This window comes from Symphalangus syndactylus, chromosome 7 (genome assembly GCF_028878055.3).
Source record: "Symphalangus syndactylus isolate Jambi chromosome 7, NHGRI_mSymSyn1-v2.1_pri, whole genome shotgun sequence".
Lineage (NCBI taxonomy): Eukaryota > Metazoa > Chordata > Mammalia > Primates > Hylobatidae > Symphalangus > Symphalangus syndactylus.
The window spans coordinates 139,851,240-139,873,386 of NC_072429.2; the positions used below are offsets into that span (position 1 = coordinate 139,851,240).

The 22,147-nt window shown below is 38.5% G+C and overlaps 1 protein-coding gene across 8 annotated transcripts in view; it reads right to left on the reverse strand.

Moving 5' to 3' along the window:
• The window catches only part of PTK2 (protein tyrosine kinase 2), a 345,258-nt gene that overhangs the window by 257,632 nt on the left and 65,479 nt on the right, over positions 1-22,147 (reverse strand). For all 8 annotated transcript variants that reach the window (XM_063643575.1, XM_055287368.1, XM_055287364.1 and 5 more), the window contains 2 exons: positions 16,997-17,085; positions 11,968-12,286 (listed from right to left, as the gene is read on the reverse strand). In XM_063643575.1, coding sequence (XP_063499645.1) covers positions 11,968-12,067 — 100 coding nt within the window. In that variant the 5' untranslated portion in view covers positions 12,068-12,286; positions 16,997-17,085. The remainder of the gene's footprint in view (positions 1-11,967; positions 12,287-16,996; positions 17,086-22,147) is intronic.

A 22,147-nucleotide genomic window follows, 5' to 3' on the forward strand; every position in this document is an offset into this window, starting at 1 on the left:
CCCTCAGAATTTCAAGACTAAATTATCTCTACCTTGAGTCATTATGTACTTTGCATGAGCAAGACCTATAGATTACAGGACAGCTAAAACTTCATCTAAATCCCCAAAATAAAATTTTAAAGAAGTAAGCCCAATCTAGTATTTGAGCCTACAACTGGAGAAGGTTAGAAATTTTACAGAAATAGCACATATCAAGAAAAGCTTTATAGATGGTGACATCTGAACAAGATCTTGAAAGGGAGCAGTACCTGTCATTTAATAACAAGGACTGTGCTTAGCCCTCACAATTATACAACTCTTAAGTCACCACAGGTTCCATATCTGTAAAGTGGGAGTTGAAATAATAAATATAAAGTGTTTACCAAGATATATGAAACAAAGTTAGCATTCAACAGACAATAACAGTTGTTAAAGAAGGATGAACTGAATTTTCTAAGGCCAAGAAAAGGGGAGTTCAAAGTAGGAATATTCTTTAAACAGAAATCCACTGAGACCCTCCCATGGAATCATTACTTAGTCCTAATCAACATCTTTCCTGTTACCCCTCATATCTTTATGAATGCCTGTCAAAAAAGGAAACAAAAGATAACTATCCTTACTATGGTAACACCTGGTATATTTGAAATGTATTCATAATCCAATAACCAAATTAGACACAAATGTTCCTTTAAAAATTTCTCCTAAAGCTTGTCCTATTAAAAAAAATACAGGTTTTTTTCTAAACTGAGAATCTACCATGAGTATACAACTCCATTATGAAGTTACGTAAAAGTTAAAATAAGAATATACAATAGTCAGGGGCTGTTACCATCTCATTGATTCTGCGAATTTTACAAAACAGCAAGATTTTCACAGTCAAAAAACAGTAATAACATGTATGATATTCTAACAGTATTTTGTTTCTTAGAAAAATAAAAGAGTGGGGGAGGTAACAAAACAGACCTTGAAGGAAATACAACACTCTAGCATCACTCACAGAACATCTCCCTCCCTGGTTAACAAGGTTCTGGATTTTTCCCTTGCCTTTTTTTTTTTAATATGAAAGACTACACACATCTCTCAATATAACAGTTTTTGGCCAATATAAATTTATATCTTCAAAACTTCGTACATAATTTTAAACAAAAGTATGTATGGAAAAGTCTCAAGTTACAATCCAAGTAAAATTTGTAGGACTTAATTTGTAGGGTCTCATAATCACAGTTTGAAAAGGAGGCCAAAAATCAGAGTATTAAGGGACTCCAACCCTTGAAAGTGACTGCTATAGAAGTCTTTCTTCTACAGATACCCTAATACTTCCTATAACCCCAAACAGAGAAATTAAGAATACAGCCAATGGGAATGTAAACAAAGCTCTAGTTTCCCATTTTCCTACTCTAAATCATCAATCACTGAAAGAACATCATGAAATCTCCCCAGCTCTATAGTCACATGAAGTGACTGGACATCTCAATAACTTCTTGGCCTGAATTGCCCCATTCTCTCCAAAACCATCTGCCCCATTCCCTGACCAATTACAAGGACTGCTTCAAGCTCTTCACCTCCTTCCCCAACTTTCTACAGGCCTCAAATCTCACTTCATAATTATAGGTTTGTTTGAGACAGGGTCTTGCTCTGTCGCCCAGGCTGGAGTGCAGTCACGGCTCACCGCAGCCTCAACCTCCTTGACTCAAGCAATTCTCCCACCTCAGGCTTCCAAGTAGCTGGAACTACAAGTGTCGCACCACTATGCCCAGCTAAATATTTTTTTTGTATTTTTTGTAAAGCCGGAGTCTCACCGTATTGCTCAGGCTGGTCTCAAGCTCCTGAGCTCAAGCAATCCACCCACCTCAACCTCCCAAAGCACTGGGATTACAGGCGTGAGCCACAGCACCCAGCACTTTCTTTTTTATTGTAGGTTTTTGCCTGCCTTTTTTTTCTGGCAATTTTATTTCATGGTATATTGCTTTATCATACATTGTAATATTTAGTGAAGAGCCGGCACATTTTCCACATACAAACAACTGTTAACCATATTGTCTGGTAATCAGAAACCATGTTTTAAATCTTTTCAATCTTACATTTTAGATTTTGTTCACATCTAGTCTTTTCAGTTTTTTTAAGAAACTGGTTTAATGCTTTCTGCTGATGTATACAATTTTCCCTTTGCAAAATAGAAAAATGCTTGATTTTCAGAAATGCAATGTTAAGTGGGAGACACATTTATAGTCTGATTTTAATAATATAATTTATAAAATACACAAATCTTAAAGTGAACAGCTCAATGACTTTTAAAATACACATACATACATATGTGTGTATATTTATCTCCATCCTTATGACTACCACCCTAGACCAAGACACAGAACATTTCCATCAATGTTTTATCTTCACGCCCCTTTCTAATTAATAGTACCCCACCGAAAGGGCTACTATTACTATCACTACAGATTAATGTGTTTCTTAAACTTTACATAATTAATCATATACATAAACATAAAAAGGGAACATTTTCCAACTTATTTTATTAGAACACCAGTACCTTGATATGAAAACCTGATAAAACGATTACAAGGGAAAAAATTACAAACAGATATCCCTCATAAACATAGATACAAATAATCTGCACAAAGTATTATCAAATTTAGCTATACCAAAATAGAATAGGCCAGGTGTGGTGGCTCATGCCTATAATACAAGCACTTTGGGAGCCTGAGGCAGGAGGACCTTCTGAGGCAAGAAGTTCAAGAACAGCCTAGGCAACAAAACGAGACCTTGGCTCTACAAAAAATGACTAAAATTTAAAAATTAGCTAGGTGTGGTGGCACGCACCTATAGTCCCAGTTACTCAGGAGGCTGAGGCGGGAGGACTGCTTGAGCCCAGGACTTCAAGGATACAGTGAGCTATGATCATGACACTGCATTCTAGCCTGGACAACAGAGTAACACTCTGTCTCTATAAAAGAAAAAAAAAACAAAAAATCAGGATAATACGTCATGATCAAGTGGGATTTATCTCAGCAATGCAGGTTGTTTTAACATTAAAAAAAAATTCATAGTTGAGTACAGTGGCTCGTGCCTGTAATCCCAGGTACTCAGGAGGCTGAGGCAGCAGGACTTCTTGAGCCCAGGAGCTTGAGATCAGCCTGGGCAACATATTAACAGCAAGACCTCATTTCTCAAAAAATAAAGATAAATACAAATTTTAAACACTGTAATTCATCACATTATAAAAATTAAAACAGAAAAACTCATATGAGCAACTGAATAGATGCAGAAAAAGCATTAGACAAAAATCAACACCCTCTCATAATAATAAGAAAAAGAAAAAAGCCTCTCAGAAACCTAAGAATTAAAAGGAACCTTTTTCAATTTGAAAAAGGATATCGGCTGGGCGCGGTGGCTCACGCCTGTAATCCCAACACTTTGGGAGGCCGAGGCAGGCAGATCACAACGTCAGGAGTTCGAGACCAGCCTGGCCAGTATGGTGAAACTCTGTCTATACTAAAAATATAAAAATTAGCCGAGCTTGGTAGTCCCAGTTACTCGGGAGGCTGAGGCAGGATAATAGCTTGAACCTGGGAGGCGGAGGTTGCAGTGAGCCGAGATCGTGCCACTGCACTCCAGCCTGGGCAACAGAGCAAGACTCCGTCTCAAAAAAAAAGAAAAAGGATATCCACAAAAACAAAACAGACAAAACTAGAGTTAACAAACTTAACACTGAACATGTTCTCCCTAAGGGGGAAAAAAGGGGAAATCTGTCTTCTCTCACCATTTCTCAACGCTATAATAGAGGTCCTGGTCAAGACAAAGACATAGATGAAGATACAAAGGTCAGAAAAGAAAACAATTTTTATTTGCCAGTAACACATTAACAGATTTATTTTGATTTTCTATACTCAAATCACCAGAACTAATAAGCGAATTTATAATAAGGCCACAAGATAAACTAACAGGACAATCTATTTCTATACACTAGGCCAAGAATTGTAAAATTAAACTTTTTTTTTGACAGAGTCTCACTCTGTTGCCCAGGCTGGAGTACAGTGGTGCAATCTTTGCTCACTGCAACCTCAACCTCCCAGGTTCAAGTGATTCTTGTGCCTCAGCCTCCTGAGTAGCTGGGTCTACGGGTACACGCCACCATGCCCAGCTAATTTTTGTATTTTTAGTAAAGACAGGGTTTCACCATGTTGGCCAGGCTGGTCTTGAACTCCTGGCCTTATGCGATCTGCCCAACTCAGCCTCCCAAAGTGCTGGGATTACAGGTGTGAGCCACTGGGCCCGGCCAGAAAATTAAACTTAAAAGCCAAAAATTATTATTTACAATATAATCAAAAAACACCAAGACCACCACATTAAGATCTATTACACATTGCTTAGAAAAATTAAATAAGACTTAAATAACTGGATATACAATGTTCATTACTGTATTGTTCAATATTGTTCATAAGTCAATTCTCCCAAAGCAATCCATGGATTCAACACAGCCCCAATATTTAAAAAAGGAAAATATACTAACTCAACTTATAAACTGCTGAGACTTCCTATCCACAAGCCTACAAATTCAATTGAACACTGTAATCAGTAACAAAGAAATAATCAAAATCTATGAGAATAAGAACGTGGAAAATCAACCAAAGGTATCACCAAATGAACCAAAGATTTCACTACTGTTTTAGTCAAATAAAAAATTTACTAATCATTAGTTTCATTTCAACATCAAACTTCTATAAAACACTTAAAATATGACTCATTTTATACAATTTTTAAGAAAGAAAGCTATAATATAAAAATACAAATGTATTTTAGTTTATTTTTCTAGGTGAAGAAGTTAATACACACCTAAATCCAATTCTAAAACTATGTGAGCTACAAATCAATGACATTATAAAAATGTATGCAGATAATGTTCAAATGCAAAATTAAAATATTCAGGGATAACTGTTTTAAAGTTAGATTTTTCTCTAACCAACCGAAAACTGTTAAAAAAAAAATACAGAAAACCACTGAATTTACAATAAATTCCTTGCAGTTTAAACAATTATAGATGAATCTGAAATCAAAGATTTGTGAACATTTTACAAAAATCAGCGTCACTAACCCTTAAAGAACCAAGTTTTGGGTTTTTTTTTTTTTTAAATCTTTTATTTTAGGTTCAGGGGTACACATGAAGGTTTGTTATAAAGGTAAACTTGTATCATGAGGGTTTGTTGTACAGATTATTTCACCATCCAGGTATTAAGCCTAGTACCCAAGAGTTCTTTTTTTTTGCTTCTCTCCTTCCTCCCTCTACCCTCAAGTAAATCCCAGTGTCTGTTGTTCCCTTCTTCGTAGAACAAGTGTTTTTTTAATTTCCACAAAAATCTCCATCACTCTCTCATTTGCTTCTAGTGACTGAAACCTCTGTTGCTCCCAGAAGACAAGATTTAATTCATTCATCCATTTAAACTAAGAGTCTACCAGCCAGGCGCAGTGGCTCACATCTATAATCCCAGCACTCTGAGAGGCCGAGGCAGGTGGATCACCTGAGGTTGGGAGTTTGAGACCAGCCTGACCAACATGGAGGTCTTATCTCTACTAAAAATACAAAATTAGCCAGGCATGGTGGCGCATGCCTGTAATCCCAGCTACTCGGGAGGCTAAGGCAGGAGAATCGCTTGAACCTGGTGAGCTGAGATCATGCCATTGCACTCCAGCCTGGGCAACAAGAGCGAAACTCCATCTCAAAAAAAAAAAAGTCTACTGCGTCTTAGGCACTGGGAATGCAGCAATGAGCAGGACAGATAGGAATCCCTTGTCTCATAGGGTGTACACTTCACTGAGGGACAGCAGCTAAACCAAAGAAGTAAATAAATAAACCATCAGGTATGTTAGATAGTGGTTAGGAGCAAATAGAAAGACAAGACAGAGAACAGGGATGGGGATACAGTGATGGCAGGAGGATGAGTCCATTTTAAATAGTGTGATCGGGCTGGGTGTGGTGGCACGCACCTGTAATCCCAGACTTTGTGAGGCCGAGGTGGGAGGACTGCTTGAGCCTAGGAGTTTGAGACCAGCCCGGATGACACAGCGAGACCATGCCACATACATACATAGGTACACACATACACACATACATACATAAGGTGATCAAAGGAGGACACACTTTAGGGTTCCCATATAATTTATTGCCCAAACCAGGACACTTAGGAGTGGGAATGCTAAACACATGGAACACCCAGTCAATAAGCATAATATGGGGCATGCTGTTATTCTCCTTTACTTAGAAGGTCATATTTGGGCAAAAACCCTATATCCAGGCCAGGCACGGTAGCTCATGCCTATAATCCCAGCACTTTGTGAGGCCAAGGCAGGCAGATCACCTGAGGTCAGGAGGTCGATACCAGCCTGGCCAACATGATAAAACCCGTCTCTACTAAAAAAAAAATTTAAAAATTTGCAGGGTGTGGTGGTGGGTTCCTGTAATCCCAGCTACTCGGGAGGCTGAGGCAGGAGAATCACTTGAACCTGGGAGGCGGAGGTTCCAGGGAGCCAAGATCATGCCACTGCACTCCAGCCTGGTGACAAGAGCAAAACTCAGTCTCAAAAAACAAACAAACAAACAAAAAAACCTATCCACTGACAGCTCTAAAATTATATACAAAGAGGAAAAAATTGGGCAAAACTAGCAGTCTCTTCCCCAAATACTAATAATGAGGACCAGAAAAAGAATATGAGATAAAGTTTAATACCCATTGCCTTATGTTTGTGCATGAGTTGATGTTACTAATATTCAAAAATAGAAATGAAAAGGGAGAGTTCACCAGTCTTTCTGTTAGGACATCTGTTGAGAGAACCAGAATGAGGCATGTTTCCCACAGGAGGATATTTAAAGGCCAATTCACTCCTCTCATGGAGCTATTTTTAAGGAATGTGGATTGTAATAGATCGGCAAACTGTGGCTTGTTTCTAGTGGGCCTCACTTTTAACCCATGCCTGTGTCTCTCGTTAAACCACTACCTCGTAGGCACGAAGAACTGGAAAGACAGCCATAACCCCGTATTCACTCTGTTCCGGCCACAATGCCATTCTCCCAGCAAGAGCCTTTGCTCTACCTATACAATCGACTTGGAACTTTCTTTTCCCAAGTATCCACTTGGCTAACTCCCATATTTCCTTCAGGTCTTCAACAAAATGCACCTTTCCAATGCAGTCTACACCTAGACATTCTATATAAGACTGTCATCTGACCTCACCTTCACCGTAACACTTAACACCTTCATTCACACTAACCAATTTATTTACTTATTATTTTTATCATTCACTGTTTCCCCTCACTTGGAAGAATAACTACATGAGGGAGTAGGTATCTTTGACTCACTGGCATATGCCAAGTACATTGGGCTTGGCATATACTTGATGCTCATAACTATCTGTGGAATGAATGAATGAATAGCATGCAAACATCTGAGAGTAGAAGACATGGTACATATATCAAAATGCAAAAATTACACAAAATAGACAATTCCATTATGATCCTATCATTTTTCTATTTGGGCGTGTAAGGCATAGTGATTAAGAATATAGGCATTGCAGTTAGATTCCCACTGTTCAGAATCTTGCTCTGCCTTCTGTATTAGCTGAGCAACAATTGCCAAGTTATTTAATCTCTCAGTACCTCAATTATCTCATCTGTAAAATGGGGATAATGTTATTTCCTATCTCAGAGAGCTTACAAACGTTCGTGAGAATGGGATAACATGTATGTTTTTTGTGCATGTTTAATGCTCAGAACACAGCATGGCATGTAGTATTTCTGAATAAGTTTTAGCTATTACTATAAGAAGCACAGCTCTCTTTTAAAATGCCATGATTTGAGGTAAAGCAGAAAGAAACTGTAAAATTGGCCAGGCGTGGTGGCTCACACCTGTAATCCTAGCACTTTGGGAGGCTGAGGCGGGTGGATTACTTCAGGTCAGGAGTTCGAGACCAGCCTGGCCAACAGGGTGAAACTCTATCTCTACCGAAAATACAACAATTAGCCAGGCTTGGTGGTGCATGTTTGTAATCCCAGCTACTTGGGAGGCTGAGGCAGGAGAACTGCTTGAACCAGCCTGGGCGACAGAGCAAGACTCTGCCAGGAAAGAAAAGGAAAGGAAAGGGAAGGGAAGGGGAAGGGAGAGCAGAGGAGAGGAGGGGAGAGGGGAGGGGAGGGGAGGGGGGAGGGGAGGGGAGAGGGGAGAGGGGAGAGGGGAGGGGAGGGGAGAGGGGAGGGGGAGAGGGGAGGGGAGGGGAGGGGAGAGGGGAGAGGGGGGAGAGGGGAGGGGAGAGGGGAGAGGGGGGAGGGGGGAGGGGAGGGGAGGGGGAGGGGGGAGGGGAGGGGAGGGGGAGGGGAGGGGGAGGGGAGGGGAGGGGAGGGGAGGGGGAGGGGGAGGGGAGGGGAGGGGAGGGGGAGGGAGGGGGAGGGGAGGGGAGGGGAGGGGGAGGGAGGGGGAGGGGAGGGGGAGGGGAGGGGGGAGGGGAGGGGAGGGGAAGGGGAAAGAAAAGAGAAGAGAAAAGAATGAAAGAAACTGCAAATTCAGTGAAACATTAAAATAAATCTATAGGAATTAACAACAGCTCAAGACCAAGGCATCATAAGCATTCATTCATTTGTTAGCCACCCACTATGGGCAGAGTGCTATGTTAAACCCTGGGTAAATGCTTTTACTCTAAGAGAAAAAAGAAAACACAAACTCAACGAAATTAGAATGGCCAGAAGTTTGACATGGAAGATTTATTTCAGACAGCTGAATGATCCTAAAACTAGATTTACCTATAAAACACTGTATTAATCACAAGATTTTAGCTCTGAAAGAGCCTTTTAAAATCAAATCTAACCCTATATAGAATTTATTCATTCATTAAAGTAATAATCATTTATGTCAACTATTTGTCAAGAAGAAAAAAAACTGACATTATGTCTGTGAAGTTTACAGTCTAATATAAGACAGAAATCCAAAAAAGTAAAATATATAATGACAAATCACAGTAAGTGCTATACAAGACCAGAAGAAAAGGATATAGGAGGGAACATCAGAGAAAACTTGGTTTAGACTGACAGGAATGAGAGCACTGGAGTAAGATTCCCACGGTAATTTTTGCATTTTATTGTCAGTACCATGCATTCTACTCTTAGGTATTTTTCTTTGCACACTAGTCATTGATTCATTCAACAAATATTTAACAAACACCTAGTATGTGCCAAGCATATGGCAGTGAGCAAAAGATGAAGACGCCTGCTTCCTCATGGGAGCTCATTTAAGCTGAGACCTAAAAGGTTAAGTAGGAGTTGGCTAGTCAGAGAATGCAGAGATGATGGTTCTAGGAAGGTGCAACAGAAGGTATAAATGCCTGAGCTCGGGGTGTTTGAGGCACTGAAAAGCCAAAATAATTGTGCTATTAACGAGCAACAGGACAATGGCCCAAAGCTGGAGAAATCAAGAGATCAGATCATTTAACAACCAAATCTCTGACACTCTTTAGTGCTTCCTAGCCTTTCAAAAACATGAAATAATTAATGTAAAAACTGATATAATCAAATAACTCCCCAAACAGGGCTTTCTGCATTTGATAGTCTTGCAACGTAAAATACCACTGTGAACATTTACATTTAATTCAATATTCTGAATCAAAACTGTTTTTAAACCCAGAAAATCCTGATGTAGTTGAACCCATGTTAAAACAAAGTCCTTTTTAATACTTTAAAATATAATCTTCCTTGGATGGGACCTAAGGTGGATTCTCTACACCAAATTCAACCACACGATGAGCTTGGTTCAAACATTCCCAGAATGCTTTAAGGATACCTTAAAAGTTTCAGTTCAAGGTATACAAATATAGTCTGCTCTATTATTTTTAGCTTGTCCTGGTATTTTATGTGTCTTCTTAAATTGGGACACTGCTGTGCTTTTTGAGGTTAATGTGACTGATAAAATCAAACGTGTAGAATGTCTAACTGCAGATACAGATTTGTATATTCTTTGGATTTGAGCTTTTTACTGTCTTTAACCACAAGTTGTAACTTTTATACTTGAATATAACCAATTCAGCCAATTCTTATACACCAACATCTTTGTCCTTATCACACAGATAAAAATTAACCAGCATAAAAACAAGGTTTCCTGCCTTCCTGTCCTGGTACAAGAGTAACATGAGGGGGGAGAGAGGAAGTTTACTAAGATAGTTATACACTGGGCAATCACAATGGAAGCAGTGTGTGCAGCACCAAGAAGGAACAGGATGACAGCTCCTAGGTTTTGTCAGAACCTCCTCTGAACAACTCGAAAGCAAAACCATGTATATGAGGAGATGGCTTGCTGCAGCCCTACATATGAAACTGATTCTGACCCTTAACACTATCCCTACCTTTTCCCATCTTTTATACGTGTGAGCTCTGTTTTCTCTCACCCAACCCTAACTTCTATCATAATGCATATTTCAGTTAAAAATAGTTTTACTCATTTGCTCTGACAGCCAGCAAACTTAACCGAAAAATAAGTTGTTTCCATCAATCGCTTTGGGGTGAGCAAAAACACTATAATCTCTTTTCTTCCAAAGTTCACTGTTTTAAAGTCACACTGAATAAAAAGAAATCCAGTAGCTGATAATTTAATATCCCGTTGGTACAGGATGTGTAGATCTTGAATACAGCTTAGGCTTTGTGAAGGAAATCAGAGCCTTATTGTTAATCATCAGTGCTAACACAATGTTATCATACAACGGAGGTGGCAATATGCAAACGAATCCCAGCAAATCCAGGAAAAGACCAAAATTTTCAACAAGTATAGAATTATTTGGCTCTGAACACTATTAGTCACACTCACTTATACTATACATTTCTGATGCTAAGAAACTAAAATTTTAAAAAGTTCCCATTCCCAAAGCCCTTTAAAATCCAAGAGTGTAAATTTAACTCAGCAAAATATTTACTCTGAGTATCTAATTACATAATCAAGTGAACAAAGTGAATAGTAAAATAGTTCTAATATCACGTTTTGTAAATGTTTAAAAGCCTAGGAAAGAATCAATAGATGACAGCAACAACTAAATAAAAGCGATTTTAATGGTGAAACTGTAGTTTGGTGCTAACTTGGTTTAGTACCCAGTGGTACTAAAATTTTTACCCTAAAAACTAAAATGAATCAGTCTATACCTCTACTTATAAAACTGCAGCCTTTTACAACAGTGCAGCTTCCTCCTTTTAAAAATCTTTCCTAAGGGAGTAACATGATATTAAAATATATTAGAAATAATAACAAAAATATTTTTATTATATTCTTCATTAAGAACTTTATTTCCTAACTTAAATATTCTCTACTGTAAGCAAAACAGCTGATTTGCTTTTAGTCAAGCACAAATTACATAGCATTTTTAACTTCTAAATGTTTCCAAATACTGTCTTGAATGTTACAATGAAAATGCTATATTTTATATTTACATTTTTATGTGAATAAAAACCCTAATAACATTAAAGAAGCAAATTGTTTATGTATGGTATTCCTAAGCCCACCTTACAATAATATGGAGTTTCAAATTGAATATACAATCTTTACAGTGAGTAAAGAAAACTAATTTTTAAAATAAGAAAATACATGTTACTCTTATTTCCTACAACCCTGTTTAAGTTCAAATTCCTCTTTATTCCTTAAAAACTTACATATTACAGAATAAATACAGATGTCTTAAATTAGATAAAATAAAACTATTGAGACATAGGACAGAGCATTAAAAGATAGCTTAATGCACTTAAAATTCATTTCCATAAAAAATATTTTCATTTGCTATTTGAAAAGCTATCTAATCGGTTTTATGTAATAGCTGTAAACCCATACCAAATCAATTTCCATTTTTCCTCAAATTTAACTGTAAATATATTGAAATAAACTCAGAAAAACATTCATCTACCTTTTCGGTGCAAAAGCATGGATTCAAATAAAACTGAACATATTTTTAAGTTATTTATACCTTTAGCCCAACACACTGGAAATGGACTACAGCCGCTTTTCTCCATATAGATGGCACCTGCTGGTTTCAGGGCCTCTTGGCCTGCCAGTTCCAACAACATACACCCAATCCTATAAAGATCAAGCCAGGAGTCCGCACACAAAGTCCCAGTTCCTCGCTGTGATAGTATTTGCTTCGATCCACAAGCAAGACTAAGGTTCCCCTGTGTGCTCCTTTTTTCAGAGCTTGAAGCAAAATTTGGAAGGTGTTCCTTCTGTAATATTTTCCAGCAGCTTGAAGAATGCCTCTCAGTTACAGAATCTTCTCATGCTTCCGCAATCTGAAACACAGACCATCCTGGCTAGATTAAGCTACTGAACAGAATGAAACCAGCTAGTAATGTGACCCCATGGGTCTGTGTTCCTAGATTCATTCAGGGAAAGAGAAAGAGGGAGGGAAAAGAGGGAGGAGAAAAAGAAGGCCAGTAGCCAGTAACTTATTAATATGCTAATCTCACCCTTCTGTTCAATTCATCCAGCAGTCTTCTGTTTACAAAACTGACAACCGATTCTAAAATCGAGTAAGCTGCAAATCAAGTCTGACCCAGATCATGTCTGTAGATGGCTTCTCAAACCATTTTTGTTTTCAAAGTCATGCCTTTGTCATTTTACTAACCTAATTCTTTATGACCTTAGAGTTAAAATAATTACTTTGATGAAATAAAAATCCTTTCTGGAAAAAAAATCCTGATCTATCTACGTCTCTATGTCTATAGGTACCCAAATATTTTTGTTGTAAAATATTTTTCCGGGTTGGTACTCTCATAATAAGTGTATAAATTTTAAAAACTCTCTCGAAAACATAAAATCAAGAATTTGAGGTAGGCACATTCTTTAAAATTAGCTTAGGGAATATTGAGGGATCCAAGAGGCATGATTTCCCTTCTTAGTTTCAAAACATAAGCGAGTAATAAACTCATACTAAAGAAGACAGACAGAAAACACCCTTACAATCTGTACTAGCAACTTTTTAAAATGCAGAGCTACTTAGTTTTTCCATTCAAACTGTGAGATAGTCAAGGTCATCTCAAAAATTTAGCTGTCTGAACACATTCCACTTTAGCAGTAAGATAATTAGTAACTAGGCTCCTGGTGCCTTTGTTCTCTGAACATACATAAGACACACTGAGACTCTACAGTTATAGCTTTCCTAAATGTGGGTAATTTTGTTAGTAGTACACTTGTATAAACCAATCAAAAATCAAGTATTTTACTTAACAGTGAAAATGACCGAGGCTTTGTTTATGAAGTCACTAACTTCTGAAAACAATAGCTTAACAAAGGCTGAGGAGAACAAGAGGCTTATTTGAGTCCAGTGATGCCCCAGGACAGTTGTTTCATTTCTAACATGCTACTCTTGATGATGGCTTTGTCTCTAGGTTTACTTTCAGGCTCCTAATAGTAGCCAGAGTTCAAGTGACCTCTTCTATGCTCCACTGAAAACACATCATTCACCAGTATGAACTCTGACCCCAGGGAACACTGGGAAGAAAGGGGCTCCAGAAAAACACAAGCAAGCTAGGAAAAGAACAGAGGAAACAAGCAACTAAATCAACTAGAACACATGAAAAAATATCCCCAGCCTCCACCATTACTAAGAGACCAAGACTGTAAAGGACCGCTGTCATGATGGGAAGGATAAGAGCACATCCACCAGCAAGCATATCTGACACACTCCTGTGAGCACGGACTGGAGTTTAATCTGAGCCATCGACTAATAGACTGTACAAATAATCCAAGCACACTGAGTCCATCTTGGAACTTATGGCTCTCAAAAGTTACAAAATAAAAGCTACCTTCATTAGTAACCTACAATTATATTCTACACACTAAGTACTGATTACATCTAATTTTCACATCTTTTAAGCAAACTTGGTATTACAATTCTTTTAAAAATGAGAGCACTAAACTAAGTACTGATTACATCTAATTTTCACATCTTTTAAGCAAACTTGGTATTACAATTCTTTTAAAAATGAGAGCACTAAGACTAAAGACTGATATTTAGTACTGATTACACACTAAGTACTGATCACATTTAATTTTCACATCTTTTAAGCAAACTTGGTATTACAATTCTTTTAAAAATGAGAGCACTAAGACTAAAGACAGGGTCATAGACTAGGAAGAGGCACAGGAGTTACCAACCCCACTCGCTCATCTATGATGCCAGGGTCTTCACACCACAGCACACCACCCCACCACAGGAAGGATTTTTTAGTCAGACTGAACACCTGCCACAGGACCAGGTGAGCAGGAGAGAGAGTGGTGTAACCACAGCGTGGTGGTCGCAGTGACAGAGAGGACGAGAGGACAAACAAGAAAAGTGATGGAGAGAATGAGGGAGAGGGATGAACCTGGTTTCTGTGACTTTAAAGTGACCAGTAGATGGGGGCTTTCTCTCCTACCCCTGCAACTACTTCATAATTTATTTCAGTATCCAAATATCATCTCCTAATATGCAAGATCTTGAGAGTATAGGAAGATGTTAAGATATGAGAGAGCATAAATTCTCCAGGCCAGAGACCAAGGTGACTAAGTAGAGACCAGACTGAAACAGCAGCTATGGAAATGTTAAGAACCAACTCATGCCACAGAGAAGAGCTGAAGAGGATACAGGTGATACTGCTAACGATAACCTATACCTTTTATCGAGCAACTATAGTTATATATAAAATAACTGCATTTAACCCATAACACAATCTCAGTGAAGCAGCTACTTCCCTGTTTTCATAGAAGACGAAAATCAAGTTCAGAGAGGCCAAGCAACTTGCCCAAGGTCAAAGAGCTGCAAAATGAGGCAAGTACTGGCTAGTTTGGTGATACATGTTCATTATTTTCTTCCTGATAAATATTAAAGACAAATTATGCTTTTAAATTCCTAATCCAGTGACATCTTGAAAAGAACAGAAACAGACTACCGTTAATGGCAACATAAGTGAAAAAGAGTAAGCAGTCCTCTATATTCCCTTATTTATGAATTCTACATACTAATATAAAAACCAACCACTTATTTAAAAGTTCTGTGACCTTTACACCAATCTCTTTTAGTACTGGCATATTTTAAAGCAATTCTGGTAAATCTTACTTGAAAAGTAAACTCTTATCTTTACCTTCCAGATATAACCAGAATACATGTATTTCTCGCCACATCTCCTGGCCTCATCCCGGCCCAGGCTGCCTGGATTACAGCCATAGTCCTCCTACCTGGTCTCTCTGCTCCAGCTCTCACCGCCCTACACTCTATTCACAACTCTTCTGAGTTGTGCACTGATCCTTCCAAAACATCAATCACACAATTTTACTCCTCTGCTTAAAACTCACCAACAGTTCCCCAACTTTCCCAGATTCAGCACCTACATACTTAGCACAGTCTGCAAGGCCATGCATGATATGGCTCCCCTCTATCGCCAAGGATACCCTAGTTTCCTTGGCACGAACCACACTGACCTCCTTGCCACTCTCTGCCCACATCAGGGACTCTGCACTGCCTGTCCCTCTATGTGGGACACTCTTGCCCCTGCGTTATCCACATGGCTTGCTCTCTTTCCCCTGCCACATCTATGCTCGAATGTCGCCTACTCAACAAGACCACCCTGTCTGAAACTGCATGGCCCATCTGCTCTCCCTGCTTCATTTTATTCCCACAGCACTTATACCTTCTAAAACACCTCATGATTTACTTCAACATTCAGTTTATTGTCTGGCTACCCCCACTAAAATGCAAGCTCCGTGACAGAAGGAATTCTGTCTGTTCTGTACATATTGTCTCCAGGGCCTTACTAAAATGGTAAGATGTGTAGGCCATATTCCACCACCCTCCTATCACCTCTAAGTAATGAGAAGATGGCAAAGTGAATTTGTCTTCTTTTCAAGGCTATGGTCACAGAGAAGGTATATGTATGTGCTGGACGTCAGTGACAGTATGGCTTGCCTCCATCCTGGGCACTGCTTCACTTCCAGATCTCAGGACAGTATGAAGGCTTAGTACATATTTATTGAATGAATAAGTGAACTAAACATTATGAAAACTTTGCTTTCTCAAGAATATGAGAAAAGAAAAACGCACATAAAGTCTAGGAAAATCATGTAAACTGCCTCTTCCCACCCCATATTAAAAAAAAAAATCACATAATTTTAGTACTGATACTATTAAAACTTTCACTGCAAATTTTAATAGAGCACAAATGAAAACACTGTGTGAGATTAGAAAAAATCATTAGGGTTGCAAACGATGTTATAAGCAAGATCAGTAAGCATAAGAGAGAACTCTAAACCCCTTCACATGATGTACAATTTTGTCCAATCTGACTTACCTACAAAACCCTGGCCATATATGAGAAGGTCCCTGGGAATGAACTACTAGGAAATGAACTACTTGTAAATGTCACCAAAAGCAGTTCACAAAATACCAGCCTAACTTTCACATTTCTCATATAATTGTCATAATTTTGTCTCTCTTAAGGAATACCAAACACCAAGGCAGCACTACTTGGCAAAGTAAAGCACTGATAAATGCTTTTATGCCAGTCAAAAGGAGGAATGTAAAAAAAAATTATCATTCATATTACACATGTATACTTCTAAATATATCATCTTTCACCTCTTTTATGTTTGCATTAATCAGGGAGTTACAGATTTAAATAACTTCGACAGTTTTACAATATGGTTCCTCCAATTAGCACTTGATAATTACAATATATCCTAACTTTAGAATGTCAGGTGTCTTATACTGCGCTCATTTCCAGTAAGATTACTAATTACCATTCCTGTCATTTTGTCTTGCTGTTTCCACCACGAAAACAATTTTTCAAAAATTTTAGTCTATCCACAAAAATTATGACTTGGTTAAGATCAAAGAAATATTAGTCATAATAAATCTAATCACCTTTCAAAGACAGACAGACAACAGGAAATACCAACAAGTTCCAAAAGGTGACAGTACTGGCATTATTCACTTTCTTTGCAAAGTTTCTTAACCATTACTATACCTCCCTTCCGTTATTCTTGAGGAGCTCTGGGGAAACTGCAGAAGGCACTGAATTTGTAACTGGAAGATGCAAAGGAGCCCCAGTTCTGCCTGTGAGACAAAGAAAATCATTTCAACATCCTGAACTTCAGTTTCTTCATCAGTAAAACGAGGACAGTAACAATACCTATCACTTACTGAGTACTACGTGCCAGTCACAAAATAGCGTAATAGCAACGCTAATAATAATGAAAACATACTTTTGACATGATACCAGGTAAATGGTAACTCTGTGCCAAGCCTTCTTCCAAGTATTTTAAAAATGATGACTCATCTACCTATCACAACAAACTACCCATGGGGTAGATACTGTTATCCCCATTTTACAAATGAAGAAATCGAAGCACAGAGAGGCCAGGTAACTTAAATTCACAATGTCACAGAACTTTTGAGTTGCAAAGCTGGAAATCAAACTCATGCAGTCTGGCTACAGAGTCCATGTACTTCACCAATTTGCTGCAGTGCTTTACACCTATTTTCTCAATTAATACTTTTAACAACCAATAACATAGATGATATTACAATCCATGTATGACACATGAACAAACTGAGGAACAGGGAAATTAAGTAACATACCTAATATTACAACTAATTGGTCAGGTGCAGAGCTGGGATATGCATCAGGCACTTGGACACCAGCCAGATGACACAGTTAAACCACCACTTACAGTATTACCTACCTCCAGATGCTACAAAGGTTTCCAGAGAAGAGTCTGGAAACAGGCCTACAAAGGGTAAATGAATCACAGTGAGGACCAACGGGACAAAGAAAGGAAGAGAAGAAACACAGCAAAGAATATGGGACAAATAAGCTGCTCTTATCCCCATGCAACACCCTAATTCACCAAATCGTGAGGCTCATGTGATAGTCCTCTAGTATCAGTAATCCTGCCCCAATACGAATTCAGATAAAAGTCATCACACCACCTGCTAGACATGTGGCTGGTACTTGACAGATGTATCAAAGTCACCAGAAAATAACTATAACCACTAAATTAAGCAACAGTGAAATACAAAAAATAGATGGGAAAATGCAACTCTTACCATGAAAATCTTATTTAATATTTCTGCCAATTGGATAAGACAATAAAATGTGTATTCTCAAGTACCTCTAAAATTAATGTCATAAAAACTATTTCATTATCTAAAAAGGCAAAGACAACAAAACCTTGACCTTATTAATCTAAGCAGTATTTTTATGGACTCTAATTAATGATAATTTCTTATTTCTGTTTTGACATATAGACAGAAATCAAAGCTAAATTCCAGATTTAGAAACTGCTGAGAGGTTAGCTGCTGTAATTGCTTTTTTCTTAAAGTCTCCTGAAATCTGTAAGATGTTGCATTAGTTTTTCAGATGCAGTGGTAGAAGCATGACAACACAGGACAGAACAAGAAGGTCACCAAAGTGTTCAATCTATCCATATATGTTATAAAACAGAGTGTTTTTTTATCGCTTATACTGACCATAATAATGCAAATATCAAAAGGCAATACAGTAGTTACTTAACGCTAACATTGCCCAAAACATAGAACTTTTATTTTATGGAAAATGCATATACACACATGCAACTTATTTCATCACCATCAATTTTTTTGACCCTATAAATGCAATTTATCCACAGTTTGACTGCTCACCTTATTTAACAAATAGCAACAGTATCAAGCAATTGTGTCTTTCCACAAGTTAGGTTAACTTTCCAAGCTAACTGAAACAGAAAACCACTGATCAGACTATAAAGGCTCAGGGTTACTTGTCAGAAATTGGGCTTTGCAGTCGCAGACATATTAATACTGCCCTGGGGGTCTGATGGTGTCAGGAGGACCCCTTGTGGTGAATGTAAATCCCTTCTACAACCTGCATTTCTCAGCTAAAAGTGAAAAATCGACAATATACATTTTAAATTTATCCCTCATGATGGCCTGAAAAAGCTAACCATTACGACAGACTCCATACTCTGTGTCAGGCCGGGTGCGGTGGCTCACGCCTGTAATCCCAGCACTTTGGGAGGCCGAGGCAGGTGGATGACCTGAGATCAGGAGTTCAAGACCACCCCAACCAACATGGTGAAACCCCATCTGTACTAAATACAAAAAATTAGCCGAGCATGGTGGCACATGCTTGTAATCCCAGCTACTTGGGAGGCTGAGGCAGGAGAATCGCTTGAACCTGGTTGCAATGAGCCGAGACTGTCCAGCCTGGGCAACAAGAGCAAAACTCCATCTCAAAAAAAAAAAAAAAAAATTATATATATCGATATATATAATATCAGTAGCATATAGTGTGGATCTATCCCTCATCATATCTATATTCCAAGCAACAGACATAAATAAGACAGCTTTTCTTCTTTCCAAATGGAGCTACATAGTAGTTGGCTTTTTTTGTCAATTTCCCTCCTGTATGCTTTTGGTTTTGTCATGCTGGCATGAATGGATGTTATTCCAGCTTACCAAGAAATTTCAGGAGTCACTTTTCTAATTCTAAAAATTTGTATCATTAAAAAATGTTAAAACCAACCTAACACCCATTATAACAGCTGCTACTTTTTTAAAAAATAGATAATAAGGTTTGGCGAGGATATGAAGAAATCGAAACCCTTGTGTATTGTTGGTGGGAATGTAAAATGGTACAACTGCTATGGAAAACAACATGGATAGTCCTAAAAATATTAAAACTAGAACCACCATAAAGATTCAATAATCCCACTTCTGGGTATAATCCAAGGAATTGAAATCAGGTTCTGGAAGAGATATTCAAACACCCATATTCTAATTTTGAAACATTTTCTAATTTCTCTTTTGATTTTAGACTCATGTATTATTTAGAAAGGTATTTCATTTCTAAGTACTGAGGACTTTACTGGATATTGTTTCTTTAAAATATTTGCTTTTTACATTTATTCTTTTGATCAGAAAATACACCTGCATGGTATATTTGCTGTAATTTAATTAGAAAAAAAGAAAATACAGACCAGGAGCAGTGACTCACATCTGTAATCCCAGCACTTTGAGAGGCTGAGGTGGGCGGATCAATTGAGGCCATAAGTTCAAGACCAGCCTGAGTAACACGGTGAAACCCCATCTCTGCTAAAAATACAAAAATTAGCAGGGTGTGGTGGCATACACCTGTAACCCCAGCTACTCAGGAGGCTGAGGCACAACAATTGCTTGAATCCAAAAGGCAAACATTGCAGTGAGCCAAGATCGCGCCACTGCACTCCAGCCTGCGGAGCAGAGCGAGACTCTGTCTCAAAAAAAAGGAAAAAAAGAAAAAAATTATTAAATACATGGTACAAAATTCACCATAAACATCACCCCCCTTCACCCTATTTTCTTTCCATCACATTCTCTCTAGATACAATCACTGTTCCTAATTGTTTGTGTAACCTTCTGGAGGTGTTCCATGCATATACAAGAACGCGCATATGCAAATACAGTTTCTTTTGCATTACACCAATATAATGCATTCTACATACTCTTCTATACCTTCTTAAAACTTACTTTAAAATATATCTTCAGCCTAGGCAACAAGATGAAACCCCAACTCTATAAAAAATACAAAACAATTAGCTGGGCATGGTGGCTCCTGCCTGTAGTCCCAGCTGCTCAGGAGGCTGAGCTGGGAGGATTGCTTGAGACGGAGGAGGCTGAGGCTGCTGCAGTGAGCCATGATTGTGCCAATGCACATCAGCCTAGGTGACAGAACAAGACCTTGTGGTTTAAAAAATAATTTAAAAATAAAAATAAAAGTATATGTTCATTATATTTTTTTTGCATAAATTTTTGATTCTTAAAAATACTGTAGGCCAGGCGTGATGGCTCATGCCTGTAATCCCAGCACTTTAGGAGGCCAAGGCAGGAGGATCACTTGAGCCCAGGAGTTCGAGACCAGCCTAGGCAACATAGTGAGACCCCATCTCTACAAAAAAATTTTAAAATAGCTGGGTGTGGTGGTACACACCTATAGTCCCAGCTTGGGAGGCCGAGGTGGGAGGGCTGCTTGAGCCCAGAAGGTGGAGGCTGTAATGAGCCGTGGTTGGGCCACTGCACTCCAGCCTGGGCGACAGAGACCCAGTCTCCAAAAAAAAAAAAAAAAAGCTGCATGAAATTATTGTTTATCTTAATTACTGAGGTTTTTGGTGACTCTTTAGATATTATGTCAAGACAAATGCCTCAGCCTAGTCCTGCTGGCACTGTCCAAAGATCCATTTCCACATTCTACTCTTTCCCCCACTGACCCCATTCTCAACCACGTGACTCTCAGGGGTTTGTGAAACTAGAAACGTTTTTGCTCAATGCATGTTAAACATAATCACTCAATTTTTAAAGCTCCACTCTAAGAATAAAGATATTTAACATTTCTTTTTTTTCTTTTTTTGAGATAAAGTCTGTTGCCCAGGCTGGAGTGCAGTGGGGCGATCTCGGCTCACTGGAACCTCCGCCTCCTGGGTTCAAGTGATTCTCCTGCCTCAGCCTCCCAAGTAGCTGGGATATTACAGGTGTGTGCCACCACACCCGGCTAATTTTGTATTTTTAGTAGAGATGGGGTTTCACCATGTTGGCCAGGCTGGTCTTGAACTTCTGACCTCCGATGATCTAACCGCCTCAGCCTTCTAAAGTGCTGGGATTATAGGTGTGAGCCAACGCACATGGCCCCCTGACTTTTTAAAACCAGAATCTCTAACAACAGTAATGAAAAAAAAAAAAAGACTTGAGATTTCTAAATCCAAGACAGATGCAACAGCTGGCAATAGAAGAGCATTTCCTTTAGAAAAAAAATAGAAGAATTGCATAAAATATAAAAATCATCTGTTTGAAGACAGCAAGAACATGAGGGGCTAAAAAACTTCAAAACCACAGAAGTTCAGCTGATCTTTTGCAGTTACTTTTACCTTTGGTATGTATTTACCAATTCTGAGAAGAAGCAGGAGGAGAATCTAGGCTGTGCATTCACAGAAAACTGCTGCCAGAAGACAGACAAATCAGGCAAGGTTTTGGAAGGCTAAATCCTAGAGCATTAGTATTCTTATTGTATAAAGGTATGTTTATTGTCAAATATTACTCAGCAATAAAAAGGAATGAAGTATCGATACATGCTACAACATGGATGAAC